General features: G+C 38.9%; 1 protein-coding gene across 1 annotated transcript in view; it reads left to right on the forward strand.

Annotated features, from left to right (window-relative positions):
- Positions 1 to 524: 524 nt before the first annotated feature.
- mb21d2.S (Mab-21 domain containing 2 S homeolog) overlaps positions 525 to 25,551 on the forward strand; it is a 62,305-nt gene continuing 37,278 nt past the window's right edge. Inside the window, exon 1 of the mRNA XM_018242080.2 lies at positions 525 to 1,248. Within this exon, the coding sequence (XP_018097569.1) occupies positions 1,044 to 1,248 (205 nt within the window). The 5' untranslated portion in view covers positions 525 to 1,043. The remainder of the gene's footprint in view (positions 1,249 to 25,551) is intronic.

The following is a 25,551-nucleotide window of genomic DNA, read 5'->3' on the forward strand; positions in this document are numbered from 1 at the left end:
ATACTATACTCTGTTATCCCATTATTAAGCCTCTTTGTTCCCATAAAGAAATATGGAATGACCATGAAATAGGCCAAATGGTTAGAAGCAAGAGGTCCACTGACACGAGTTTTCCTGGTATCCCGGGTGGGCCAGTCCAACACCGCAATAGAACCCCTAATTTACATTTTCAAGACAAGGAACCAAACAAAAATGGTGTAAAATCAGGTATTATGTATCACATACAGTATTATGGTGGTAACAAAAACTGTGTAAAATCAGGGGATGTAAAAAAGAGGTTTCACTGTAGTTCTCTCAACTGCAATAACATTTGCAAATACATTTAAAGCTATAGAAAATGCTTTTTATTTATTTTAAAAGATTTTATTTTCAAGCTTGATACACCCACGAAAAAAACCCTCAGTATTAAACAGTTGAAATTGACACCAGTCTATCGCATCCCTGCATATTCATCACTGCAGCAATGCCTACCTAGACTGAAACAGGAAAAGATGGTACAAGCATTTTTAACCTTTTTAACAGAGGATAGGGGGTTTAATAGAGGGAAGGGTAACAGTAGAAAATGTTTAATGAATGTATATTGGGCAGTAGCTTTACAATAGCTATTGGGATCATTATGCAAAACACAGGTTTTTTGGGGGGGTTGATCCGTTTAAGTGTCTCAGATTTCAGTATAGCAGCCAGTCATTTAGTGCAACTGGACTGAAATGAATGTTAAATCCAGTCACGGGTGTATTGTATAGGAGAGTGTGAGCAGACTAGAAGAGACACTGGGGCAGTAGCAGGTTTACCAGAGTCAGTCAGTGGAATGGGAGGAGTTAAGCGTTGCTGCCGTGGCTGTGCAGCTTGTTGAATGATCTCACAGCCGCTCGGTGTCACATTGTTTGTAGTTTGTGCAGAAGGAGGGAGCAGCTGAGGCAGAGACCTGCTGCACTAGCCTCGCTCTAATCCTCCGCGTACAGCACTCTCCTCATATCCCGGGGAGGGAAAGGAAGGAATCAGGGCCGCTCTCAAACCATCCAGCTGCCTGCGGAACCGGGAAGATGGCGGCTCCCATCCCTACCAAGCCTGGCAGTGTCGGGGGAGGAAGCAAACCGTCCTCCCCTGAGCTGGATTTCAGGTCCGGAGGCCGAATAGAGGAATTAAACAAACTCATCCAGGAATTCAGCAAGCACGACCAGAAGGAATATGACGATCAGAGAGCTCTGGAGATCCACACTGCTAAGGACTTTATCTTCTCCATGCTAGGTAATGGCAAGCACCGTGTGTGTGTGTGTGTGTGTGTGTGTGTGTCAGCATAGGCACTGGTACATAATGCTTGTGTCTGCTTAACTAACCCCTCACCCCATACACATGTAATATGAATTCTATCTATCTATCTGTCTGTCTGTCTATCTGTCTAATCATCTCTATCTAATCATATATGTCTGTCTGTCTATCCATCTGTCTGTCTATCCATCTGTCTGTCTATCCATCTGTCTGTCTGTCTGTCCTATCTATCTATCTATCTATCTATCTATCTATCTATCTATCTATCTATCTATCTATCTATCTATCTATCTATCTATCTATCTATCTATCTATCTATCTATCTATCTATCTAATCTAACTATCTATCATCTAATCTAACTATCTATCATCTAATCTAACTATCTATCATCTAATCTAACTATCTATCATCTAATCTAACTATCTATCTATCTAATCTAACTATCTATCATCTAATCTAACTATCTATCATCTAATCTAACTATCTATCATCTAATCTAACTATCCATCTATCTCTTAGTGAACAGCTAAAGAGAGGCATCTGGACAGCTGTAGTAGGTGACCCACATGTGACACAATGTTATTGTTAGAATCAATAAACAGCCTACTATAGCACAATGTAAATGACGGCGTATACATACCCACATGGTTTGTGCTAAAATTACATTGTGGTGCCATAAACCCAACTAGTTTAATTCTTCATTACAACTTGTTCATTTTCATTGTTTTTTTAAATTTTTATATAGAATGGCAAAATTATGGGCCATGCCTGTACTATAACTTGGCCATGCCTCACAGGCCACTGTAATAAGGTTCATGTAATGTAATAAGCATAGCCAAGAGATATACTGTCCAATGTTTCCTTAGAATGTCTTTTTTTGGTAGTTTTATTACAAATATACATATACTAACATATACTATTACATATATATATATATATATAGTAACTGAGCACTTAACCTGTATCTATTGCCTGCTGTACTTTGTAAAACAGCTGTCTATTACTGGCACCCAGGTATTAGATTTACTTTTGAGGTTGTGCTTATCTTTTTTTTTTATTAATTTTGTATATATGTTTATATTCATGTGGTAGCTGACCTGCTGTGTAATTGAAGTTGCTGACCTCCCTTCATGCCAGTTTGTATAACTCACTGCTTAAATATGGCTGATGCTGACATGCTTTAGTGGATCTATGTGCTGGTAAATATTAACCAAAGGTGGTTTGTGGTTTGAGAAACAATATGAAAAGCCCCTATATCCGATATGCTAAAAAAAAAAAGAGGCTATCTGATAGTAGATGTGTTTTGTTTTTGTACAAATTTCCCATATAAGCCATACTTTCAGTGCCAGAGGATAGTTATTTCAGTGCATGGGGAATAAAGTGTGTGTTAGTAAGGCCCATGTGAACAGGCTGGTCATATGGCAGCACCTCCAGGTTTGTGTATATCGTTCCTTCTGGCTCTGTCATCCAAAGTGGAATGGTTTACCATTGTGAAAATGCTTTGTAATTTAACAGCCTTTAGACATATATTAATATTTTTTGTTGGTAAGGCAGAAAATGTTCACACAAGTGTCGTGCCCCTGATTGTTATGTTAACATGCTGCTTAGTACATCTGCTGGATTTTGCAGGCATTATCATAAAATAATTTGTGTTCTGTAAAGCTGTTGTGGTTATACAGATCTTTCTGCAAATAAACCTTTCCTCTGGCAAAGGTGTGGCATTTCCTCACCTGGAATGAGCTCATCAGGCAAACACGCAAGTCTCTCTTCCCAGAGGACCCACAACACAAGAAGATTTTAGATGGAGTAAGCTTTTTAACAACACACCGGTGTGTGCATCGCTGTCTAGCGTTTAATTTATTGCTCATCCTTTAAGGCCCCAGAAACACAGACATTTCTTTATTTATTTATGTTTGGGTGCACCTAAACACACAAGCTAATTGTTTGTTGTGTTTAGATCAGTGAAATATGCATTTTAGAGCAGTTTTCCCTTGCGTTTCTTTCCTTCACAATACAATAAAATAGAGAAATAAAAAGAGAAATGCATGTTGAACAAAAAAATGGACTTGTGGTAAAAAAATACATAAAAATTAAGTACATGGTGTGATGCATTCAGTATGCATATTGGTATATGCACACATACCCATTTGTAAGGGCCTTAAGTATATTATTGCCATGTTGTATTTGAATGTGTCACTGGCAGCAGCATTCTAAGCACTACAAAGAGTTAATTTCAGTCTTCCATGAATGTGCAGTGTCACGGCTTACTGTTCATTTGTAGGCAGATCCAGTGAGTCCAATTACTGGCAAGCCTGCATTTCACTGGTGAGTATCAGTGTAGTTTAACTGCACACAGGCACCATGCAGAATATCCTTTTAACACTTTGTGTGTCCTAAAGTGCTATAACTAATGCTAGAGCCATGATTGCTGTATATATGGACATATTTTACAGTCCATATATCAATAGAACTAATTTCTTTTAATATATATGGACCCGTTATTTGCCCCAGAACACATTCGGTCTTGTTCAGTGTACCAAAGAAAGTCTGTCATGCATTTCTGTCCCCTGTAGTGCTTCACCAGCTTTGTACTGAATGATTTTTGTAGAAATAAGTCAATGCGACCGTTTTTCGTCTTCTGCTACACTGTATCTGCTACACTCTATCTCATAGTTTCAGTTTTCAGATAAATGCAAGTGAAATTGGGTCACAAGCATGGGTAACCTAGCTTTGTAATTAACTGTCAACACAATTGCAATGTCTGTCAACTTTCTCATCGCATATGGTGGAGTGTGCGGGGAAGTCACTTGGAAGATTCCCTAACCTTGCGTTCTATTGCAACTAATTAACGCCTCTGCTTGTGTCAGGATGAAAATTATCCCCCCTGAAACACTGCAGGGAAAAAACGTATTCTTGAACATTCGCTTTGACATATTACAGTATATGCTGTATATGATATGATATTAATAGAAATGTGCTTGCCCATCTGGGGCCCTGTACACATACTTATTTTATTCCATCCCTATTTAAATTTGAACACATATTGTGCAAAGCTGTGCTAAAATTGCTAAAAAAAAAAAAAGCCCTATAATTGTGTTATTGCAAGGGGCTGTCTAATATGCCCATGATATTGTGTTAGTAAATTTATTCATTTACTATTATCCATGTTTAAAGGGAAATTTTGGAAGCATTATTATTATCAGCATGTATTTGTAAAGCTCCAACATATTCTACAGTGCTGTACAATAGATGGGCGCATACTCTGAACAAGCAGATTACACACAAAGCTGATTCAAGAGGTCAGCCTCCCACCCCATATTTTTCTGATGGCTGTCCAATGTACATAAATGTATATATGCATGCACAGACTGATAGCACTGACTGGTCTGATACCAGCTTTAGACTAGCTACAGCTCTAAGTTTAAACAAAAAAACAAAATGTTTTATTACTTCCCCTCCTTGGCCCGAGACGTATTTATCAAGGTGACATTCACTACAGTGGAGGAATTCACAAAACCGGTGCATTTAGCTCCAGAGTAGTTACCCATAGCAACCAATCAAAGTTTTGCTCTCGCTAATCTTCCTGCTGTTGGCTGATGAGAGCTATTTGCTGACTGATTGCTTTCCTTTTCTACAAATTCTCTAAAAATAAACACTATTTTCGCGATTCCGTCATCACTTTTATATCCCTCTTTATAAGTAAATGTTGCACCGTTGTGTCTCTAGCTGCTTGATGAGATATATGCTAAAGTAAATGACCTCACTGAAAGTATGACCATGTGCACGCTGGCATTTTGGGAGTGCTTGTGATGTCTCAACTCTGCCATTGGCTCTACATACATAAACAAAAGGGTCACCCTCTTACCTATGGGGTTATGATATTGCTTGCTCCCATACTGATCAAGTAGAGGAAAACTGTGTTGGTCATAGACCAAGATTTCATAAATTTGCCATTAGACGAGACAAGAGTTAGCAGAGTAAATGCCATATTCACTTAAATATAACGGCTTGGTTGTTAAATTATTGTTTAAAGCGACATCTCCTGGAGTGCTGTGCAAAAGAAGGGTGTGCACTTCAAACATACAAATATTGATTGGGCCTTGTTTATTAGGGCTTGCAATCTAAATACATCACTCTAGATATGCCTAACATATTCCATACAAAGGGACATATGTAAAAATTACAAATCCCATTAATGCTATGTCATAATAAAGCCTTACTGGCATGCTAGGGGCCATAAATAACCAGCGGCTGGCCTCATTACACAGTAGTTGGACAGCTCATGTTTCTTATGTGTGCTAACTCATATTCAGGCTGTGTATATCGTACGCACATAACATGAATTATCCGCCTCCATTACACTTGGCATTCCAGGTCAGGTTTTGCGATGAAAATATATAATTACAGTGTATACAGTGAGTGTATACAGTTCACTGCCTTGTTTTATTTTGTCAGTGCTCCTTTCATTTCATAAAACTTGACAAATTCTGTGTTGACATTGGCTTGTATGAATCTGTAAAACACATTGTTCAATCATAATTCTACATGTTTAGTTCATATTACTGCCATGGAGCTGAAATTGCTAATGATATCTTACTTGTCATCATTTAGTGTTGCATATGCAATGCAGACTCTGACTGCTTCCACTATTGTTAGTCTGTATTACTTTTCTTTCATAGTCCTAGTAGATGTTACATTTCAGCTGTACCCCAGAGTATTTATATTTCTCCTCTGCAAGCATGCTATCAAAGTCTTTTGGCAAATGAAATGAAAGTCATGAGCAGAAAGAAGCCTTTGTAAAAGGAAAAACCAAGATATTGCATTTCCCAGTGTATTATATTTCAGTTGTAGTGTTAAGAATTTTAATTGTGCAAAGTTAATTTTTTAAAGACCTGCTTGAAGCTGGCATTTTGGGGTGTTATTCCACTTTTTCAGTAAGATTTTTTTTTTTTTTAAAGGCGAACTAAAGAGTTTTGGGCTTCCTTAATAGACCAAGGCAACCACAGCCTTTTAGTAGGGAAGATCTGTGCTGATTCACTGCACATGCTCTGCTGCTGTCACTTACTGAGCGTAGGGACCCACAGTAGACATAGAATATAAATGTCACAATATAAGGCTGATTAGTAATTAATACAGATAATTACTACACGGCAGCACAGAAACCAGTGCAATTAGCATCGGAATTTGTAGCATCAGCTTATATTACAGGCCATCCTCATTTTCTGCTTGATAATTTGTAACAAGCTTTGCTTTTCAACAGCTATTCAAAGCCCAATGAGCATGTGAGTGTCAGACACTTTCCAAGATGGTGACCCCATGTGGCAATTTTGAAGTCCTGGATCATTGCTGCCATTGAGATGCCTGCAACTTTAGGCTGGTGCTATAAGTTCAGTATATAAAATATGCCATTTGTAGCCATATTCATGTTTACGGTTTAAATCAGTATTTACCTCCTTGAGGTTCATAGGGCAGGTTGGCCTTCTCACTGCAGTAAGAAGCACAAGATAGTGAGGCTCATTTTATTATCTAACAGACCAAATCATGCTAACTCATTTTAATTAATTCCAGTAAATCCTGGCAGTGATAGGGTAGTAGTGATGTAAAACTGTGTTTGGCTGGGCACACCTTTTTAAAATGGTAATAAGCCATAAAAAAATGTGATCCTCATCTTGCAGTTTTCGTGGTTTAAACAATTTCTGTATTGTTCTGCAAAAGTGAAGCCTTCTGAAATCAGCCTAAATACCAAAAATAAGAGTTTTTTTAATTCTCCCCTAAGGCATCGTGGGCAGAGACATGCAATTCACTCCTTTATGTTCCTTTGGTCAACTATGCATCCAGAACTGCTGGTTTTATAGCACAGATACAGGCTAGTGGTTCAGAGCCACATATCCAAACATGCAGACAGCCTGTTTGATCTTGTTAGATCTCGTCAGTGCAAGATATTGGAACATGGCTTCTGAGACCGTAGGACTTGGAGAGTAGTGCAATAGAAAACCGAACCTGGTTAGGGTGAGCCAAAAAGCCCTTCACACGCATTTACATACAAACTGTAACCTTCTGAAATCAGAATGTATTTACTTGTCTCATGTCATACACATAGCACTGCCTAAATACCAAAAATGAGAGTTTTTCTATTCTCCCATAAGGCATCATGGGTGGAGACATGCAAATCACTCCTTTATGTCCCTTTGGCCAACTATGCATCCAGAACTGCTGGTTTTATAGCACAGATACAGCCTAGTGCAGGGATCCCCAACCAGTAGCTTGTCAGCAACATGTTCTCACCACCTCTTTAGATGTTGCTCTCAGTAGCCTCAAAGCAGGGGGTTATTTTTGAATTCCAGACTTGGAGGCAAGTTTTGGTGAATAAAAACCAGGTGTAATGGCAAACAGAAGCTCCAGTAGGCTGCCAGTCCACACAGTGGCTACCAAATAGCCAATCACTGCACTTATTTGGCCCCGCAAGGGACTATCTTCATTCTTGTTTTGCTCCCCATATCTTTTTACAGCCGAATGTTGCTCATGGGTAAAAAAGGTTGGGGATCCCTGGCCTAGTGGTTCAGAGCCATTTATCCAAACTTGCACACAGCCTGTTTATATCTCATCAGTGCAAGATATTGGAACATGGCTTCTGAGGGGGTAGACTTGGAGAGTAGCGAAGTAGAAAATCGAACTTGGATTGATTTGCATGTCTCCGCCCATGATGCCTTATGGGAGAATTAAAAAACTTTCATTTTTTGGTATTTAGGTAGTACTATGTGTATGGCATGAGACCAGTAAATACCTTCAGAAGGCTTTACTTTGCATGTAAATGCATGTGAAGGGCTTTTTTGACTCCTTTTAGCCCATCTCACCCTAACCAGGTTCAGCTTGAGGAAATGTTCAGCTGTAACACCACAGCCCATACTGTTTGTATAGAAGAACTTTCCCATTGTGTTTGTTTTGTGCTAGAAATGTACAGAACAGATGATATTTCCCAAGCGGCAAGACTCTGCTGCTTACCTTTCATTGCAATTTCATCCCATTATATTGCTCTTTCTACAACATTAACTGAAGCAGACTCTACTTTATTGCTAAGGATAATGTTACCAAATCGATCTGATAAAATCTACAGAATCCAAGAACAAGGTAGAAATCAATTCTGTACCCAGCTGCCTTTCACAGTTGTGTAGATTCGGTTTGGGTAGAATGTCGAAGTGCTTTTAATAGTGTAAAATGTAACTCTCACTTTAAATACGCCTTTAGCAACATAGTTCTGTAAAGCACTCTTGCAGTATTATTGCTTTTAAAGGGGCTGTTCACCTTCAAACACTTTTTCCAGTTACTTTCCATTTTTCTATTTGTGACTGTTTTTCAAATATCGAAGTGCAAAGTTTCATTTTTCACCTTCTAACGCAGCTCTGTGAGGGGGGGGTCGCCGACTCTTAACTGTTTTAAATTGATCATTTAGTTGATACATTTGTTATCTTAGTCCCTGCTCAGCTGAATGCCAGAGTTTCATTAAAAGCTGCAGTTAGAATTGATACAATAATTGGTAATACTCCACAGATACTGCTGAGAAATGTATCAAATTGTAACAGTTCAGAATGCTCCTGGATTACTGAGCTGCCAGACTGAAACGCTAGAGAAATGAACATTACATTAAACTTACATTTTGGGAAAATAGCACAAATAAAAGATGGAAAGCAATTGAAAAATGCCTTTGTTTTTGATGAACACTCTGGAAACAACTCAACTGAAAAAAGTGTTTGGAAGGTGAACAACCACTTTCATAGCAAAAATTAACTTAATTGTATTATATTTCCTTGAACTTTGCCACACTAGTATAATTTCTTCTGATAACCATGGATATAATCTCTCCATATTCTTCAGATTTCAGTTTTTTTTACATTACATATACAATGTTACATTTTTGGACTCTTAATTAGGCAGGTCAGCAGACTGTTCCTGCCTTTTTATCTTTTTTTCTATAATTGATGGATTTTGCCCCTGATGAAGACCACTCATGTGGTCGAAATGCGTTGGGCCACTATTGGGCCAAAGCTGATATGTAAGTGTGTATTTTTTTGATGGAATAAAAATAATTTTTGCCTTTTTAAATATTGGGTGTGCTATCCTTATATTATATATTTGATTGAAGCTTAAGGAGATTATATTTGGACGGTCTCCATGGAATAAGCACCCCACAGTTGGATATAGGGTGTGTGCCTTCTAAATTCTATTTTTCTGTCCTGTGATTCTGTCCTGTGATTCTGTCAGTAAAAGTCTGTCCATATAGAAAATGCTGCTTGTGGACGACAAAAATAAGAAAAAAATGTGGTGATACCAAACTGAGTGGGGTACTTAGCATATTTCCTATTATGTGATGCTGCCATTATTTAGTGTCTCCATTTTTTGCTCACCAATTTAGCACAAAATGGTAAATATAGGGGTAAAAGGAAAAAAATGAAGTGGTCAAAAAGTACAAAAAAAATAGTTGAAGCCAATGCCATATTTTTTCAATCTGTAAAATGTATATAAAATCTATTTTCTGCATAAAAAAAACAAAGATTTGCTCCTTAGCAGTGTATTAAAATTTGGCTTAAATTCAATTCTTTGAAAAATGGTGGTATTTGACTGGATTTAGTTAATCCGCTTTTCATTTTTATATCTTAACCTTCTGCAAACAAAGAAAGTAAATATTCCCAAACTGACCTGGGCATCTCCTGCCAATGCAATAATATTCCCCTTCACATGAGCTTAACTAGAGCTGATTTTTTTTTTTTTTTTTCATACTCCTTCCTCCTTGCTGTTTGGCATTCTGAAGAAAAACACAGACTTGCCAGTCCATGGGGAGGTTATTTTTTATTTTAATTTTTGTTCTCAAAATATTGCACAGTGGTACATGATTACTGCACAGTTTTGGGAACAACTATAAATAATGTTTGAATAGAAGGAATGATGTGTGTAGGTGTGGAACATGATGAGACTGCACTGGAAATGAATGGGACATGGCAGGGCCAGAACTAGGGGTACACAGTAAAGGCTAATTGCAGAAAAGTATTATTAATGTTTATTCCAGCTTTATTGTCGAAATCCAATGAACCATTGGTAGTAATTTATCTCTCTTGTAATTTTGTGTGTGAGATGGTCTAAAACTCCACAGACAGCGGGTAATGGTACTATATATCTTCAGGGGATTGGGCACATTTTGTCAACCTTGCTTTGGCACCCTACCCTTGCCTCAGGAGGCAGCAGCCCCAATGCCACCCCTCCTGCTCCGCACTTAAAACTTTAGCATTTTAGTGGGTCAAAGGTGTGGCTATGTCGCTAGTGCAATGAGGGCTATAGCACTCTACCAAATTTCCAGGTCCAAAAAAACCCCCAGAAATTCAACAATTAATTTTGTGGGAGGTTGCTTTTTGCCACCGTGGTAGGAGCGGCACTGCATGCCAGTGTTCTTTGGTCAGGCTCTGAATGTTACATAAATAAAAAGAAGATATTACAGGGTTTGGCAACTTTAAACAGCTACTGCCTGCTGAACCACTAATTCCTTAACCCTTATGTATAAGTGTACAGAACTGCCAAGTTCTGGTTCTCTTAGTGTAGTAAAAGCACAATACAAATAGCAAGTAAAGTTTGTTATGATAGACATTATGCATCAAAATATCTACATGTTTTGCTTCCTTGCACCAAAATATTTCTGTATAATGACTTAAGCACTTCTGCCTCTGCTGGCACATTTTCCATGTCTGTGATTATAAATGTCAAATGTTTTTATGGGTGTAATATACCTGTAAAAAGGGGCATACCATTTTGTTCTGAACTGGAAATTTTTCTATATATAATTTAGCCCAATAACCGTTTTATTCAGCCTATTAAGGCAAGATGGCGGTGGAGAAAAAAAAATCTGTGTGCTACTATAATATGTAAATACCTCCTTTATGTCCTACCATTTCTAGACTGCCTTAAATATACAGGTATGGAATCCATTGTTCAGAAACCCGTTCTCTAGAAAGCTCCAAATAACTGGAAGGCCATCTCCTATAGACTCCATTTTATTTAAAAAAAAAATTAAAATTTGTTTGTTTGATTTCCCTTTTCTCTGTAATAATAACAGTACAATGTGCATGATCCCATCTAGGATATAATTAATCCTTATCTGAAGCAAAATAATCCTATAGGGTTTAATTCATGCTTAAAGGGGTTGTTTGCCCCCTTTAACTTTTAGTATGATGTACAGAGTGATGGCCAGAGACAATTTGCACTTGTTTTTTATTATTTGTGGGTTTTGAGTTATTTAGCATTAAGAAAAAATGATTACCAATTGAAAAGTTGCTTTGAATTAGCCATTCTACAACATACTAAAAGTTGTTTTAAAGGCAAAACACCCTTATATTTTTTTAGCAGATTAAAAGTATGGAAATTCCTTATTCAGAAAACCCCAGGTCCCAACTATTATGGATAACAGGTCCCATACCTGTATTGAGCAAGTGTGAAAGGGTGAAGTGTGAGCCTGCTGATTAATGGAGAAAAGATCCTAAGCAAATAGAGGTTGTAGATTACATATATTGCAAAGGTGGTTCTGGGGCTTTGTTTCCACTTTCACTGCATGATATATCGATTTATACATTTTAATATGCTTAAACATATTTTTACATCGTATATAATTGAAGGAAATGCAAAATATATGGGGTTGCTTCTTATAGCTTCTCTTATGAATTCCGAAATGTTGTCTGTTTTTAATATTGCCTTCGGTACGTGTTTTGTTAATTAATCACAATAATCAATTTAACCTTCCAGTTTTAAATTGTCTCCAGGGTACTTACAGCTAACAATTGTTAAAGGTCCCCATTGCTTCTTGTTTATATACCTCTAACCACCAGGAACCCACACTGAGCAAGAAGAGCTGCTTTCAGATACTAGACTGATGAAAACGTTGCTTGTGTTTATATAACTGCCATGAATCTCTCTGTCTAGAATGATATGTTTTCTTTGGGTACTGGATTTAGTCCATTTGTTATTTAATTTGTAGCGTTGTATGTCAGTGCTCTATTTTTATCTTTTAAACATTACTTCTTTCTGGAAAACCAAATATGGTGATAACACAGGCATTACCTCCAAACCATTCTGTTTTCTGAAGGACAGTCTGATTTTGACAACTCAGCCTGCAGTTCTGGGTTTTTATTAAAAAGTCACACATTTCTCATTGATCTCCTGCACTGAAACCAAAAAAATATATGTTTCTAAAACTTTTGGCTGAGAACCCAGAACACAGTGCAGCGGCACTTAGTTATATTTGTAAGAATTTAAAAGGGATACTGTCATGGGAAAACTTGTTTTTCTTTAAAACACATTAGTTAATAGTGCTGCTCCAGCAGAATTCTGCACTGAAATCCATTTTTCAAAAGAGCAAACAGATTTTGTTATATTCAGTTTTGAAATCTGACATGCTGTGCCCAGTCATGTGACTTGTGCTCTGATAAACCTCAGTCACTCTTTACTGCTGTACTGCAAGATATCACCCCCTCCCCAGCAGTCTAACAGCAGAACAATGGAAAGGCTCCATAACACAAGATAAGCGCTCCCTGGAAGATCTAAGAACAGCACTCAATAGTAAAAGCCATGTCCCACAAAGACTGATTCAGTTACATTAAGTAGGAGTAATAACAGCCTGCCAGAAAGTAGTTCACCCTAAAGTGCAGACACAAGTCACATGACTGGGGCAGCTGGGAAACTGACAATATGTCTAGCCTCATGTCAGATTTCAAATGAATATAAAAAAAAAAATGTGTTTGCTCTTTTGAGAAATGGATTTTTAAGTGCAGAATTCTGCTGGAGCAGGAGGCGTGGCCTGCATGGAGGAAGGCTAGGACATGCACCGCGTGAGCTCCGACCTGGGGCAAAAAAAAACTGCAGTTATCCTGCTAATACCCGGCAAAAAAGCAAACCTGCTAAGAGGCAAGTACCTCAACACGGCGGCAGCTGGATCAGATGGTGCGGAGAAGCCGAAGCAAAAGCGCAGCACCGGTGAAAACATCAAGGCGCAACATGCCGAATCAAAATGGCGCTGACCCGAACACATGCAGCATGACGCCTGATCACACACTGGGCGCCAGGAATGCGGCGGCACATAAATTCGTGCAGTTTGTGAGAGATCCCCAGTCTCATCGGATAACTAAAGGTGAGCCCAGAAATTCACAGTGAACGGACTCCCAGCGGGTTGAAACATCAGGGAAGGCCACAACTTATGACACAGTAGCCCAGCACTCACTAAGCCCTGAGCCTGCAGAACCAACGCTAAATAAGCCCCCCTAAATACAGGGTTTCTGACTATAACCTGTCAGGCTTTCCTTAACCATGAACCAACATAAAAAGCCCCCCAAATACCGGGTTTGTGACAATAACCTGTCAGGCTTTCCTTTGCTATGGACCAGCATATAACATATAAAGTATTTCTCCAGATACATCACCTGTTCCTTTTTCCTTGGTTTCTTCTTCTGTGTGTAGACCAAATGGAGGAGCTTCCAGTTATAGCTCTTTGCCCTCCATGACAACCAGGCCGTAGCCCACTACAGTTTGTTTGTACACATCCTGTAACCAGGATGAAACACTGTCCAATAGTAGTCGCTGTAGACCATGAGATACTTCAAGTCCCATGGGCATCCATTGAATTACAGTAATGTACTATACTGAACACCTCCATTAGGTGCCACTGTACACTGTGTTCCATGGATATTTCAGGTAAACTCAATTCCTGTTAAACTAGTTTTCCTTGGAGATGGTCAGCACTGTTTACATGGATTCAGTCTGGGAAGATAACTCTCTTCTTAGTTTGTTTTAGTAACACCAACTGTCTTCCAAACCTTTCTTTTGTTTAGCATAACCATGTTTCCAAAGGCTTGATTGGATACCTATTAGAGTCTCTTTCACCAATATTATTTTCTCATGAAGTCCATTATAACAAAGGTTCTAAGCAGCATTACAACAAATCACACTGTGCTCATGCAAAAATAGATGAGCTAAAAACATACTTTGTGATTCAAACATGACACGCAAAGCTGAGAGAGAGAACGGGGAAGCAATCATGCCAGAATAAACAGAGGGCGTTACAATTAGCCCAAGTGGAGCTTACCAAAAAACATATACTTTACCAAAGAGCCAATATTTTTGAGTTTGGAGATAAAAATGGGAAATTATTGGCTCTATTATCCAAAGAAGTAAGTGGTTCTATGGCCATACCAGCGATAAAATTACCCAATGGGGACATAGTCTCCACTCCATAGGGTATTAATGAAAGATTCACAAGCTACTATACAGATCTATATAGCTCCAAGTTGACCGTAACAAAAGAGGAGGTTAATCAATACTTAACTGACACGGAAATACCAGAATTTGAGATAGAAATGACAACACAGCTAGCTGAACCAATTACACAAGAAGAGGTAGAGGTTACGATAGGAGCCTTTCCAGGGGGGAAAACTCCAGGGCTAGATGGCCTTCCCATAGAGTGATATAAGCAACATGTTAAAAAAAATAGCTCCTCTGTTGGTAAACTTGTATAATGGGGTAAGGAAAGGGGAACCTCTCCCAGAGTCTATGAGGGAAGAGCTCATTTTACTGATTTTAAAAGCAGACAAGGACCCCTTGGACTGCTCCTCATACAGACCAATATCACTTTTTAATGTGGATGCCAAAATACTGGCGAAAGTGCTTTGGACTAGGCTAGCACCACACCTGGCCACAGTTATTTCCCCGGATCAAACTGGATTTATGCCAGGCCACACAACTGACATTAATATTCGAAGGTTGTTAACTAACATCTCGGTGGCACATGATAACAAAGGGGAGAGGGTAGTGGCGTCACTGGATAATGAGAAGGCATTTGATTCTATGGAGTGGAGTTACCTATGGGCCACAATGAGAATGGTGGGCATGCCCCCACGATACATAAAATGGGTATAGGCACTTTATCACCTGCCAGTGGCCAAGATTAGAACCATCACAAAAGTGTTGAGGGCCTTGTCAATTGGAAGGGGCACTAGAAGGATTAAAGATCTACTGTATAGGGGTACCTCTCTTACAAAGAATGTGTCACCATTAATGTCCAACACGATCAAAGCGTGGCAAACCATTTCACAATTTTATCCCAAACCTCATCCCCACTGTTCAGAATTCTCCCCACTGTGGTGTAATCCCAAACTGCAACACCTTCGCACTATCCCACACCTGCAGATGTGGGCACAATATGAAATTTACCTCTCAGATATTATGTCAGATGGAAACCTCAGGTCATTTCAGGAATTAAAGCAAAAATTATCCCTTCCCAATCCAATGTTCTTAGGTTCCTGCAATTGAGGCATGCTATTGAAACTCAATTTAAAAATGGCCCAATTGACACTACCTGCAGGAAGTTAGAAACAGATATACGCTCAGAGGCTATTAAGAAACCACTTTCATACTTTTATGCCCAACTGACCAAGGCTGGTAGCCCCTCATCACTAAACTTTTAACTAGATGGCAGCAAGATATTCCTGGGCTCGCCCCAGAGGAATGGGAGGAGATTCTAGAGTTGAGTTTGGAAGGGGTCATCTGCAGTAAGGACAGAATGACCCAGCTGAATTACCTGCATAGAGTATACCTTACTCCTTATAGGCTAAATAAAATTAACCCAAATATAAGAGATGAATGCCCCAGATGTTCAAACTCACCAGCGAACTTTATGCACATAATTTGGAACTGTCCGGTCATGCAGACATTTTGGAGGGAGGTAATACAAATAATCAGCGCAAAAACTGGTATTTCAGTACCAATGGACCCCAAGGTGTTAATATTAAATATAATGGAGGAGATATCTCCCAAAAGAGCACAGAGGACGCTTCTAATCAGTTTAAGCATGTACGCTAAAAAAGCTATAGCATTAAAATGGAAAACTAGAGGGGGACCAACGACACAGGGGTGGGAGCAACTAATCAACAAAGCGCTCCCCTTGCATAAACTTACATATATGAGAAGGGGCTGTCCGGAGAAATTTAATAAAGTTTGGACAACCTGGACAGAGGAGGATTCAGATCTAGGCTTACTGCAGTAGGAGGAAATAACACTGGAATTTAATATATATGTAACTGGAATAAACCTGAGTATAATAATAACCTGAAGGTAAAAGATGACACCATGCTGGTTAATGTTTGTAAAGATTGTTTTATTTGGTTAAAAGGAAAAAAGATGCAATACTATTATAAAAAGTACCTTTTTTTGTCTGTATTGATACAAATCGCACAATAAAAGAATTGTTAAAAAAAGAATTCTGCTGGAGCAGCACTATTAACTGATGAGTTTTGGAAAAAACATGTTTTCCCATGACAGTGTCCCTTAATATAATGTATTTTTTTAAATAAGCAGGTCTCTTGGGGAAACTGAGACGCATCTTAAAGGGCAATCTCACTTTCATAAGTAAATCCGTTATAAAACATTGCCCTAAATCTTCCAGAAAAGTGTTCAAACTTTCATAACCTGCCAAATTTTGTAAAATGGACATGGTAATTTCCATTTTTCTAATGTTGGGCTGCAGCTGATCTCACAACTATGGGTTTCAGAAAGAATGAATGTAATAATGAAATCACATTCAGAATGCTGTAAGCTACTCCATTTAAATCACAGGCAGCCCACATCTGTTACAGAATTATTGCAGATGTTGATTCAAACCTAGCAGCACCGTAGCCACCCTGACCTGGTCACTATTTCTGTGAAAAAATGTATCTTGGGCAATGCAAAAGGCCTGGGGCTTCAAGGTGAGTAGAATATTTTTTTAGTAGAAGTAATAGCTCAGTAATGACATGCTTGACATAAATACAGACTATAGCTGCCAATTAAAATATGTTATTTTCTATGTAACAGAACATACATGAGCGTTGGTCATTTTGCTGGTAGTTACTTAAATGTGGAAATTGTAGCTGTGCAACAGTAGGAAAGCCACTGGTTAAAGACCACTGATACAGAGCAAAGCTGATTGTACATAGATTGTGATTAAGGTCTGGTGTGCCCTTTATTAATTTTTCTGTGGAATTTTGCAGAACAATGTGTCATAGGGATTTGGATAGCCTGTTTTAAAACCATAGACTTGGATAGCACAGTGCCTTATTGAGCCATAGAATATTTGTGCTTTAGGTATGTACACTGCTATAAAGCCAAAGAAATTGGGTCATGCTTCTTTGAACACCACAAGGTCTTCTCAATACAATGATGGCTCCGAGCAGATTAAGCAGAGTATTACATTGAGTAGGATTACATTTTCTTACGTGCATAAACCGGACAGCAAACTGCTGCTGAAGTATAAGGCCTACTTTTATTCCTGTGTGAGAACTAGAAATTTGCATAATTAAATTACTACTCGCTAATCTCTATAACCGTTATCATATTACTCTGATTGTGTATTCTGATTTCTACACGGTGCTTGTATCTTCATGCTGCTTAAAGGAACAGTAACGTCAAAAAATTAAAGCGTTTTAAAGTAATGAAAATATAATGCAGTGCTGCCCTGCACTGGTAAAACTGCTGTGTTTGCTTAAGAAACACTACTATTGTTAATATAAATAAGCTGCTGTGTAGCAATGGGGGCAGCCATTTAAAGGAGAAAATCCTCAAGTTACATAGCAAATAAGCTCTGCCTGTCTAATGGTGTTATCTGTTATCCATTAGTTAACCTGTGCCATATAGCCATTTTTCAATTTCCGCCATTGCTCCACAGCAGCTTGTTTATATGAACTATAGAAGTGTTTCTGAAGCAAACAGATCAGTTTTACCAGTGCAGGGCAACACTACATGATATTTTCATTACTTTAAAACACTTACATTTTTTGGTGTTACTGTTCCTTTAACAGAAGCTGCCAATGCAGAGCGTTGTATCTAGCAAAGCATTATTGTGCAATGCACCCTGGGAAGTTGCTGTATTACATTTCTTGGCAAAACCTTGCTTAACACACTCAATACCAAACAGCTGTTTTTTAGACTTTATTTCTTGTGAGTGATGGCACTGCCTGCTTGGTTCCTATTTAGAATGGCAGATATATAGTACTTTGTACACACTGCTTGTTTTACAACCTGTGCAATAATTTCTATGCACACTAGCCTTTATCCACATAGAGTAGCCTATGTTTCTGTTCATGTTGCATTAAAGAAAAATTAATGTTTCTGTCCAAATGTAACGTGCTACTGAGGATGGTCTCTAGTGATTAAGGGTAGCACTACACAGACGTTTTTGGCACTATCTGACATGCTGCGACAAAACGTCTGCGACAATTATGTCATGGCAGTATATCTAAATTCCACGATAAAGAGCTGCAAAACAAAATAAATATTTTATTCAAAACGCATTCCATTTGTTTTATGCTGTTTATGGGCTAAAGGTGGCCATACAGGGGCAGATTTAATCTGTTGATCTGAACTTTAGACCAGTTTGGCAGTTTATCTGCCTGTGTATGGGGACCTCTGACAGGCCCGCCGGGTTGATATCTGGCCAAAAATCATCCAGATGTTGATGGGGCATGTCACCCAAAGTTTGAGTTATCATAGACTGGCACTAAACCATGTGAACATGGTTTACACAGGTGTTTTACTGCACCAAAGTATAAAAGTGGGAGAAACCGAAACAAGGCAAAACTACATAAGCCCCACAAGTTGGGTCTTATGTGGTATTAAAACAGTCCCAGTTAAACTGGATAAAGCTCCCCCTGGTGGCAAGTCAGAGGTTACCAAACAAAAAGTCCTCCTTATTCAGTCTAAGGCACAGTTATTCCTATACAGGTAATAGAGCAGAGTCTCTCTCTCCTCCCTTATGCGTGACTGCGCACATTTCCAGTAGCAGAGAGGAGTGACAGGAATGGGGGTGACGAAGAGGGGAGGGGGATGATGGAGAGGGGAGGGGGTGACGTAAAGGGGAGGACGAGGGGAGTGACGGAAAGGGGAGGACGGAGGGGAGTGACGGAAAGGGGAGGACGGAGGGGAGTGACGGAAAGGGGAGGACGGAGGGGAGTGACGGAAAAGGGAGGACGGAGGGTAGTGACGGAAAAGGGAGGACGGAGGGGAGTGAGGTGTAGTGAACACAGAATAGGGGTAGGCAGAAGACGCTTAATAGGTACCTGCCAAGTGCCCCCTTATCTTTGCGCCCTAGGCAGTTGACTCTTCTGCCTACCCTTAGTGCTGGCCCTGTGGTGAAAACTCTTCTGCTCTGACAGCCTTAGAACAGTGCTGAATCCAGAAAGGTCTAGGGGCAATTTGTGGAAGCTTTACAAAGTCTATTCAAAGAGCACTTGCTCCAGGTAAAAAAAAAAAAAAAGTTTTATCATAAGTCTGTTAAGCTGCCTGTATGTCTTTGTACTAGAACTAGAGGCAAACCCACACTGACCTGAGGATAACCTAGAAATCCCTAAATTTTAACAGCCAAAATATGGATAACTACTTATTCAAATAGTTTCCCCTAAGACAAACAAGTAGGGTTCCTGGAAAGCTATACTGGGCACACTTGTCTTAAATTGTTTTCAGCGATCTTTGTCACATATCCCAGCTCCCTTTTTTCCCACTACTGCAAACACTGTGAGAGCCAAGCAAGTGTCCTGAAGTTCGTTATGAACCCATAAACTTTCTTTGCAGCAGGCTATCCAGAAATTAATGAACTGAAGAAACGCTGATCAGAGCATGGTCTGTCTAAACTGTGGTATGCAAGGAATTCGCCTTAGGCTAACAGTTGCAAGTATACCCAAACCACAGACCTTTAAGGAAATTATTAACCATTTCAGTTCTGTGAACATAACTGAAAATTCATATTACATTTATAGGAAATGTGCTGTGACTACAGCTGTATGTATTCTGTGTTCAAATAGAAAGCATCTGGCACAGGATATTGGTTCACAGTTTTGGGGTGGAATAAGGGGTATCCAACCTTTAACCCACTTGGTGTTGCCCTATGTCTCTGCAACAGTGTTTTATGCATTACATTATATTCCTGCAGACTCACTTTAGCTCATGCAGGTGCTGAGGAAATAACTTGCTAGATATCTTATTCCCCAATGCCTTTTTTCAGCCAAAAATTCACTTTTTTAAATGGCATGTGATTTCTTAGAGATTGCTATAACATAAAATAGTAATCATCTATATATTCATTGTAAGGAACCTAAACAAAATATGTTCTTCCTGAAAGCAGCCACAAAATCATTTTTTTCTCACCAATAATAAAGTTATCAGGCCACTGGGAAATGAATGTATTTAGGTTGCTAAGCTGGAACAGTATGGGTTTATTTGTTACTATGTAATAATGTTGTATAGCATCTGCCTGCATACTACTGTGCTTGCTTATTGTCTTGGCCATCACTTAATGGCACTGAAAAGGTTTTAGAGCATGGGCTGAATGTGTGGGATGTTTTGTACCACCAAAGGCTGCTTTTGTTAACATTGCACAGTCATTGTTAATGTAGGTTAGCACACAGTGTTCTTTGTATTGTGTAAAAAAAATATACTGATTCCTTGCATTTCAGATCAAGATTGCAAGGTTGCAACTTCAACCCCACAAAAGTCTTTTGTTTTTAGGGAATGATGAGAGCTATAAATAAGGGCAGTTTACTGTTTTATAGGGTAAAATGCAATTGGTTAGCTTTGCAAATGAACCCCTCAGGCAACTTGTTTTGGGTTGTTGCATTTTTAAGGCTGCACTCAAAGTTTTGCTTTATTTTTGAAGCCTAATAGTGATAGCAGTATGCTATAGTTATGCTTTTTATATAATAGTGATAGCAAGCTTCTATAGTTATGCTTTTAATTGTCTACTGTGCCTTTAGTATTATGCAGACCATGCACAGAGCAATCACTTTCAGTTCTTCTGTGTTGAATGCACAGTTCCAACTTGAGCCTCTGTACTGTGATATTGATTGATTGATTTGTTGATGATGCAGATTTGAAAATGCTAACATATATTTGTTATATTAGGATGGGATTTTTATTTTTTTGCAGTCATCTGTGCTGTTTTTTTTCCATCATCTGTCAGTCATCAGGTAAGAAAGCAGAGTATACCTCAATGTAGCCCAATCACATAGCTGGAGCCTTGATAAAAAATGCAGCATGAATAAATGCTTGAGAACACACTGCTTGCTCACCTTACACTTTGGGCTCATGGTAAACGTTAAATTGTTTGTATTAGACACATTGTGTGTATATATAGGGGTATATTTCTTATGTAGGTGATATTTATACATCCAGACAGGCCCGATACCAAACTGCTGATGTCCAATTGCTATTGATCTACAACTATCCGTGGGCAATCTGAAGATGCTGTAAAAAATTATTCTATTTCAGCAAGAGTCAGCAGGGTATTGGGTGGCACCCTGTGTACGCACAAAACTCTATTTAAAGGGATCCCGTCATCAGAAAACATGTTTATTTCAAAACACATCAGTTAATAGTGCTACTCCAGCAGAATTCTGCACTGAAATCCATTTCTCAAAAGAGCAAACAGATTTTTTTATATTCAGTTTTGAAATCTGACATGGGGCTAGACATATTGTCAATCTCCCAGCTGCCCCTGGTCATGTGACTTGTGCCTGCACTTTAGGAGAGAAATGCTTTCTGGCAGGCTGCTGTTTTTCCTTCTCAATGTAACTCAATGTGTCTCAGTGAGACATGGGTTTTTACTATTGAGTGTTGTTCTTAGATCTACCAGGCAGCTGTTATCTTGTGTTAGGGAGCTGTTATCTGGTTACCTTCCCATTGTTCTTTTGTTTGGCTGCTGGGGGGGAAAAGGGAGGGGGTGATATCACTCCAACTTGCAGTACAGCAGTAAAGAGTGATTGAAGTTTATCAGAGCACAAGTCACATGACTTGGGGCAGCTGGGAAATTGACAAAATGGCTAGCCCCATGTCAGATATCAAAATTGAATATAAAAAAAATCTGGATTTCAGTGCAAAATTCTGCTGGAGCAGCACTATTAACCAATTCATTTTGAAAAAAATGTTTTTCCCATGACAGTATCCCTTTAATGTGTTTTTCCTCCTACGACCGGAAGTGACGTCACGGCAAGCTGTGGGGAACGCCACAAGGAAAAGGAGAGAGGAAAAACTTTGCCGACAAACACACCAATACATCGGCTAAGGACTTGCTTTTTTATGTGACTACCTTCATTTAGTAAATGTGAGTGCAAAAATTGTTTTTAAAAATATTTTACAGTTAAACAGTATTATACTATGGAATTTCTGTATCCCCTAATTGGAGCCTAAAGGTACCTGGCAATGAGAAGCCATACCTGTTAAACACTACATGCGTTTTACCCAGCCCGGGACTTGTAAGTAGGCATTTCTGCCAGATTGGTGGAGGCTATCAGGATTAACTATTGGTGCAGCACGTGAGGGAGAGAAGGGTTGTTGGAGGAAAACACATTGAATAGAGTTTTTGTGTGTACACAGGGTGTCATCCAAATTAATTGGAACTTGCTACACTATATACTGACATTCTTCGGTGCACCAGGTGCTGTTCCACTGTCTTATGCAGACTATATTGCCTTTCTTTATTCTGGTTTCTTATTTGATGTCAGTGTGGTTTCAAGACCTGATTACAGGGGCGTAACTACAGAGGAAGCAGACCCGATGGTTGCAGGGGGGCCCAGGAGGTATAGGAGCCCCATGACGTGGAATACCCGCAAAGTGGCCGGGTTTCGGGCAAAAAGGCTCTTGGCCTCTCTTGGCCGTGTGGGCAGTCCCCAGGTAACCTGCTGGGTACCCAACAAAGATGCATAGTTACATAGTTAGTTAGTTGTTAAATTGGGTTGAAAAAAGACAAAGTCCATCAAGTTCAACCCCTCCAAATGAAAACCCAGCATCCATACACACACCCCTCCCTACTTTTAATTAAAATTCTATATACCCATACCTATACCTAGGTATTGATCCCTAGGCTTGATCCCTCCCTTGTGGTTCTCAGTTGTTTAATTTTTTTGTGAAGAATCGGCACTGGAGTGACGTTACTGCTGGTTTAGCATGTCCCTCGGGTCGGAAAGGTTCGTTGGCCTATTGCGGGTCGGGTAGGACAAATTGCGGGTTGCTGATTCGGGTTGTGGGTTGCAGGTACAGGTTGATTTAAAAAGAAATGGACCTACGAAGGACTCCATGAGGCCCAAATAAATAGCAATTTCATTTGTGTTGTTAAAACAGGACAACCTCTGGATATGTTGGAGGCCCTAAAAATAATTTGCTGTGTGGCCCAGTAACATGTAGTTATGAAATGTGTAATTTTCAGACAATTTAGTTTCTTCTAGAAGAATGATGATCATAATAACCAAAAACTCTAGTGGCACACCCATGCATTTTATCTTGGTATGCGAGTAATGATAATAATAATATAGGTAGTACTTTTCTCTGCTACTTGTTTAAATATCCAACTGACAAAAGATTTTGACATTTTCCTTTAACAGAAATTGAGTTTGCGTCTACCATTTTACTCTAGTCTAACAGTGTTTTACTCCAACGCCTCAGTACATTACTGCAAAACGTTTGGCCCCACATCAAGACATCGTTTTATAGCAGTATCAGTGCAACTAAGCCTCCTATTACTTTGTAACCCCTGTAGAGCAGGTTCACTTGGTTTTGAATTAGCCCTCTGGCTTTTTGGTCTATTTTGTTACTGTGTATTTCTATTGTCTTGTCTTTTAGCTCCTTGTTTTGCCAAGAACTGCAGAATATGGTGGTTCTTTATAAATTAATTTCCAACTTCCTGTATTATACAGTGCTGCTACTTGTTTCTTCTTTATAAATAATTTGTCTTCCAACTTCCTGTACTGTACAGTGCTGCTGAATATTCTTGTTCCTTTTAATAAATAAACTACATTGGCTTCAGAGCATAGAGCTGCTCTAACGCACATAAGGGGTAGTGTGATAAAAGGTGCCAAGGTTTCCCATAACCTAGTAACCCATATAAACCAATCAGTAGGGTTCACTGCGAGTCCTCTATTAATGGTAAAATCTAAATACAGTGAAACCTCACATTTACATACCCTGATTTTACGTTTTGCCGCTTTACATTTTTTTTCTTGTGGTCCCATTAATTTACAATGCATTATATGTTTCTATTATTTTACATTTCCCTGAATTTTACACCATTTTTTCCTGGTCCCCTGTACAGTGGGGGTTCAACTGGAATATATTTCATTTTTAACATGTTTATAGATTACTGTTTTCTTATTGTACTCATAATCAGTAAAATGCTGTATGAGTATAGGATTTTATAAGCATTCAGACTAATTCAGTTACAGCCTAACAATGTTTATCATAGTTATGGATCCCTGATCTATAATGTACTTCCTTTGGTTCTAAAAATCTAGCAGATCCAATGGACCATGTTCCCCTTCTTCATCTAGTTCATTGTCTTGGCTAATGCTTTTTAGAATGAAGCCAATGTGACCTAGGCCTTTTTTGTCTTGTTTTCATGGAAAAGCTTGAGATGAAGACAAATGGCAAATCGATTGTGTCTCTGATGGGTGAGATGATATGAGAGAAAGATAGGTGGAATTAATTCATCTATGACTTATAAGTATAGCACATGTCCATTTAGTGTTTGGAATACATGTAGGGACATCAGTTTTTATGCTGTGTAAAATGAAATTCGCCCAAAAAAATGGTGTTAAAAGCTGTATAAAAATTGATGACGTTGTGTGTAATTTTATGCCATTATTTTACATTGCTTACTGCTGAAGTCACATAAGAAAGAACGTGTAAACAATGTTATGCTTTTTTTTAATACTGTATAGTGTGCCAATGTGTGGTCTATTATCCCGCCGTTTTATACACAGCATAACAAATATACCCTGTAGTGTGCTATTTTTGCCACATCTGGAATTTGGCTCGTATTGTGACAATACTGTTCTTCCAGCATGACCTTGAGCTCACTGCCAAGATCACCGATGTAGAGTAGCATTACTGTGTGTGCATGGCTGCAGGCTAATAGCTCCTCAGGAGCCACACTGACAATAAGATCAAACCTAATCAGTTTACAATACCTATTCTGTTATTTGCAAAATTTACATCATTTAAATTAAGTATTCCAGAAACGTGTAGCTTGCAGGTCTGTTCTAGTATTAATGATACAAGCATCCCTTCTTCAAATGTTCAGTAAATGAACAGAAATCAATCAAAATCTAGTCCCTTTGCTTATGTAAAGTTAGAAAAAATGCTGTATTTATTAATTATGGGCAGGCACATGCCTAAGATGCAACAGTGGGGGCCACTAGGCCCATACCTCTTCTGTCTACCCCTTTGGGCTCTTCTGTAAT

The sequence above is a fragment of the Xenopus laevis genome, chromosome 5S (assembly GCF_017654675.1).
Source record: "Xenopus laevis strain J_2021 chromosome 5S, Xenopus_laevis_v10.1, whole genome shotgun sequence".
NCBI lineage: Eukaryota > Metazoa > Chordata > Amphibia > Anura > Pipidae > Xenopus > Xenopus laevis.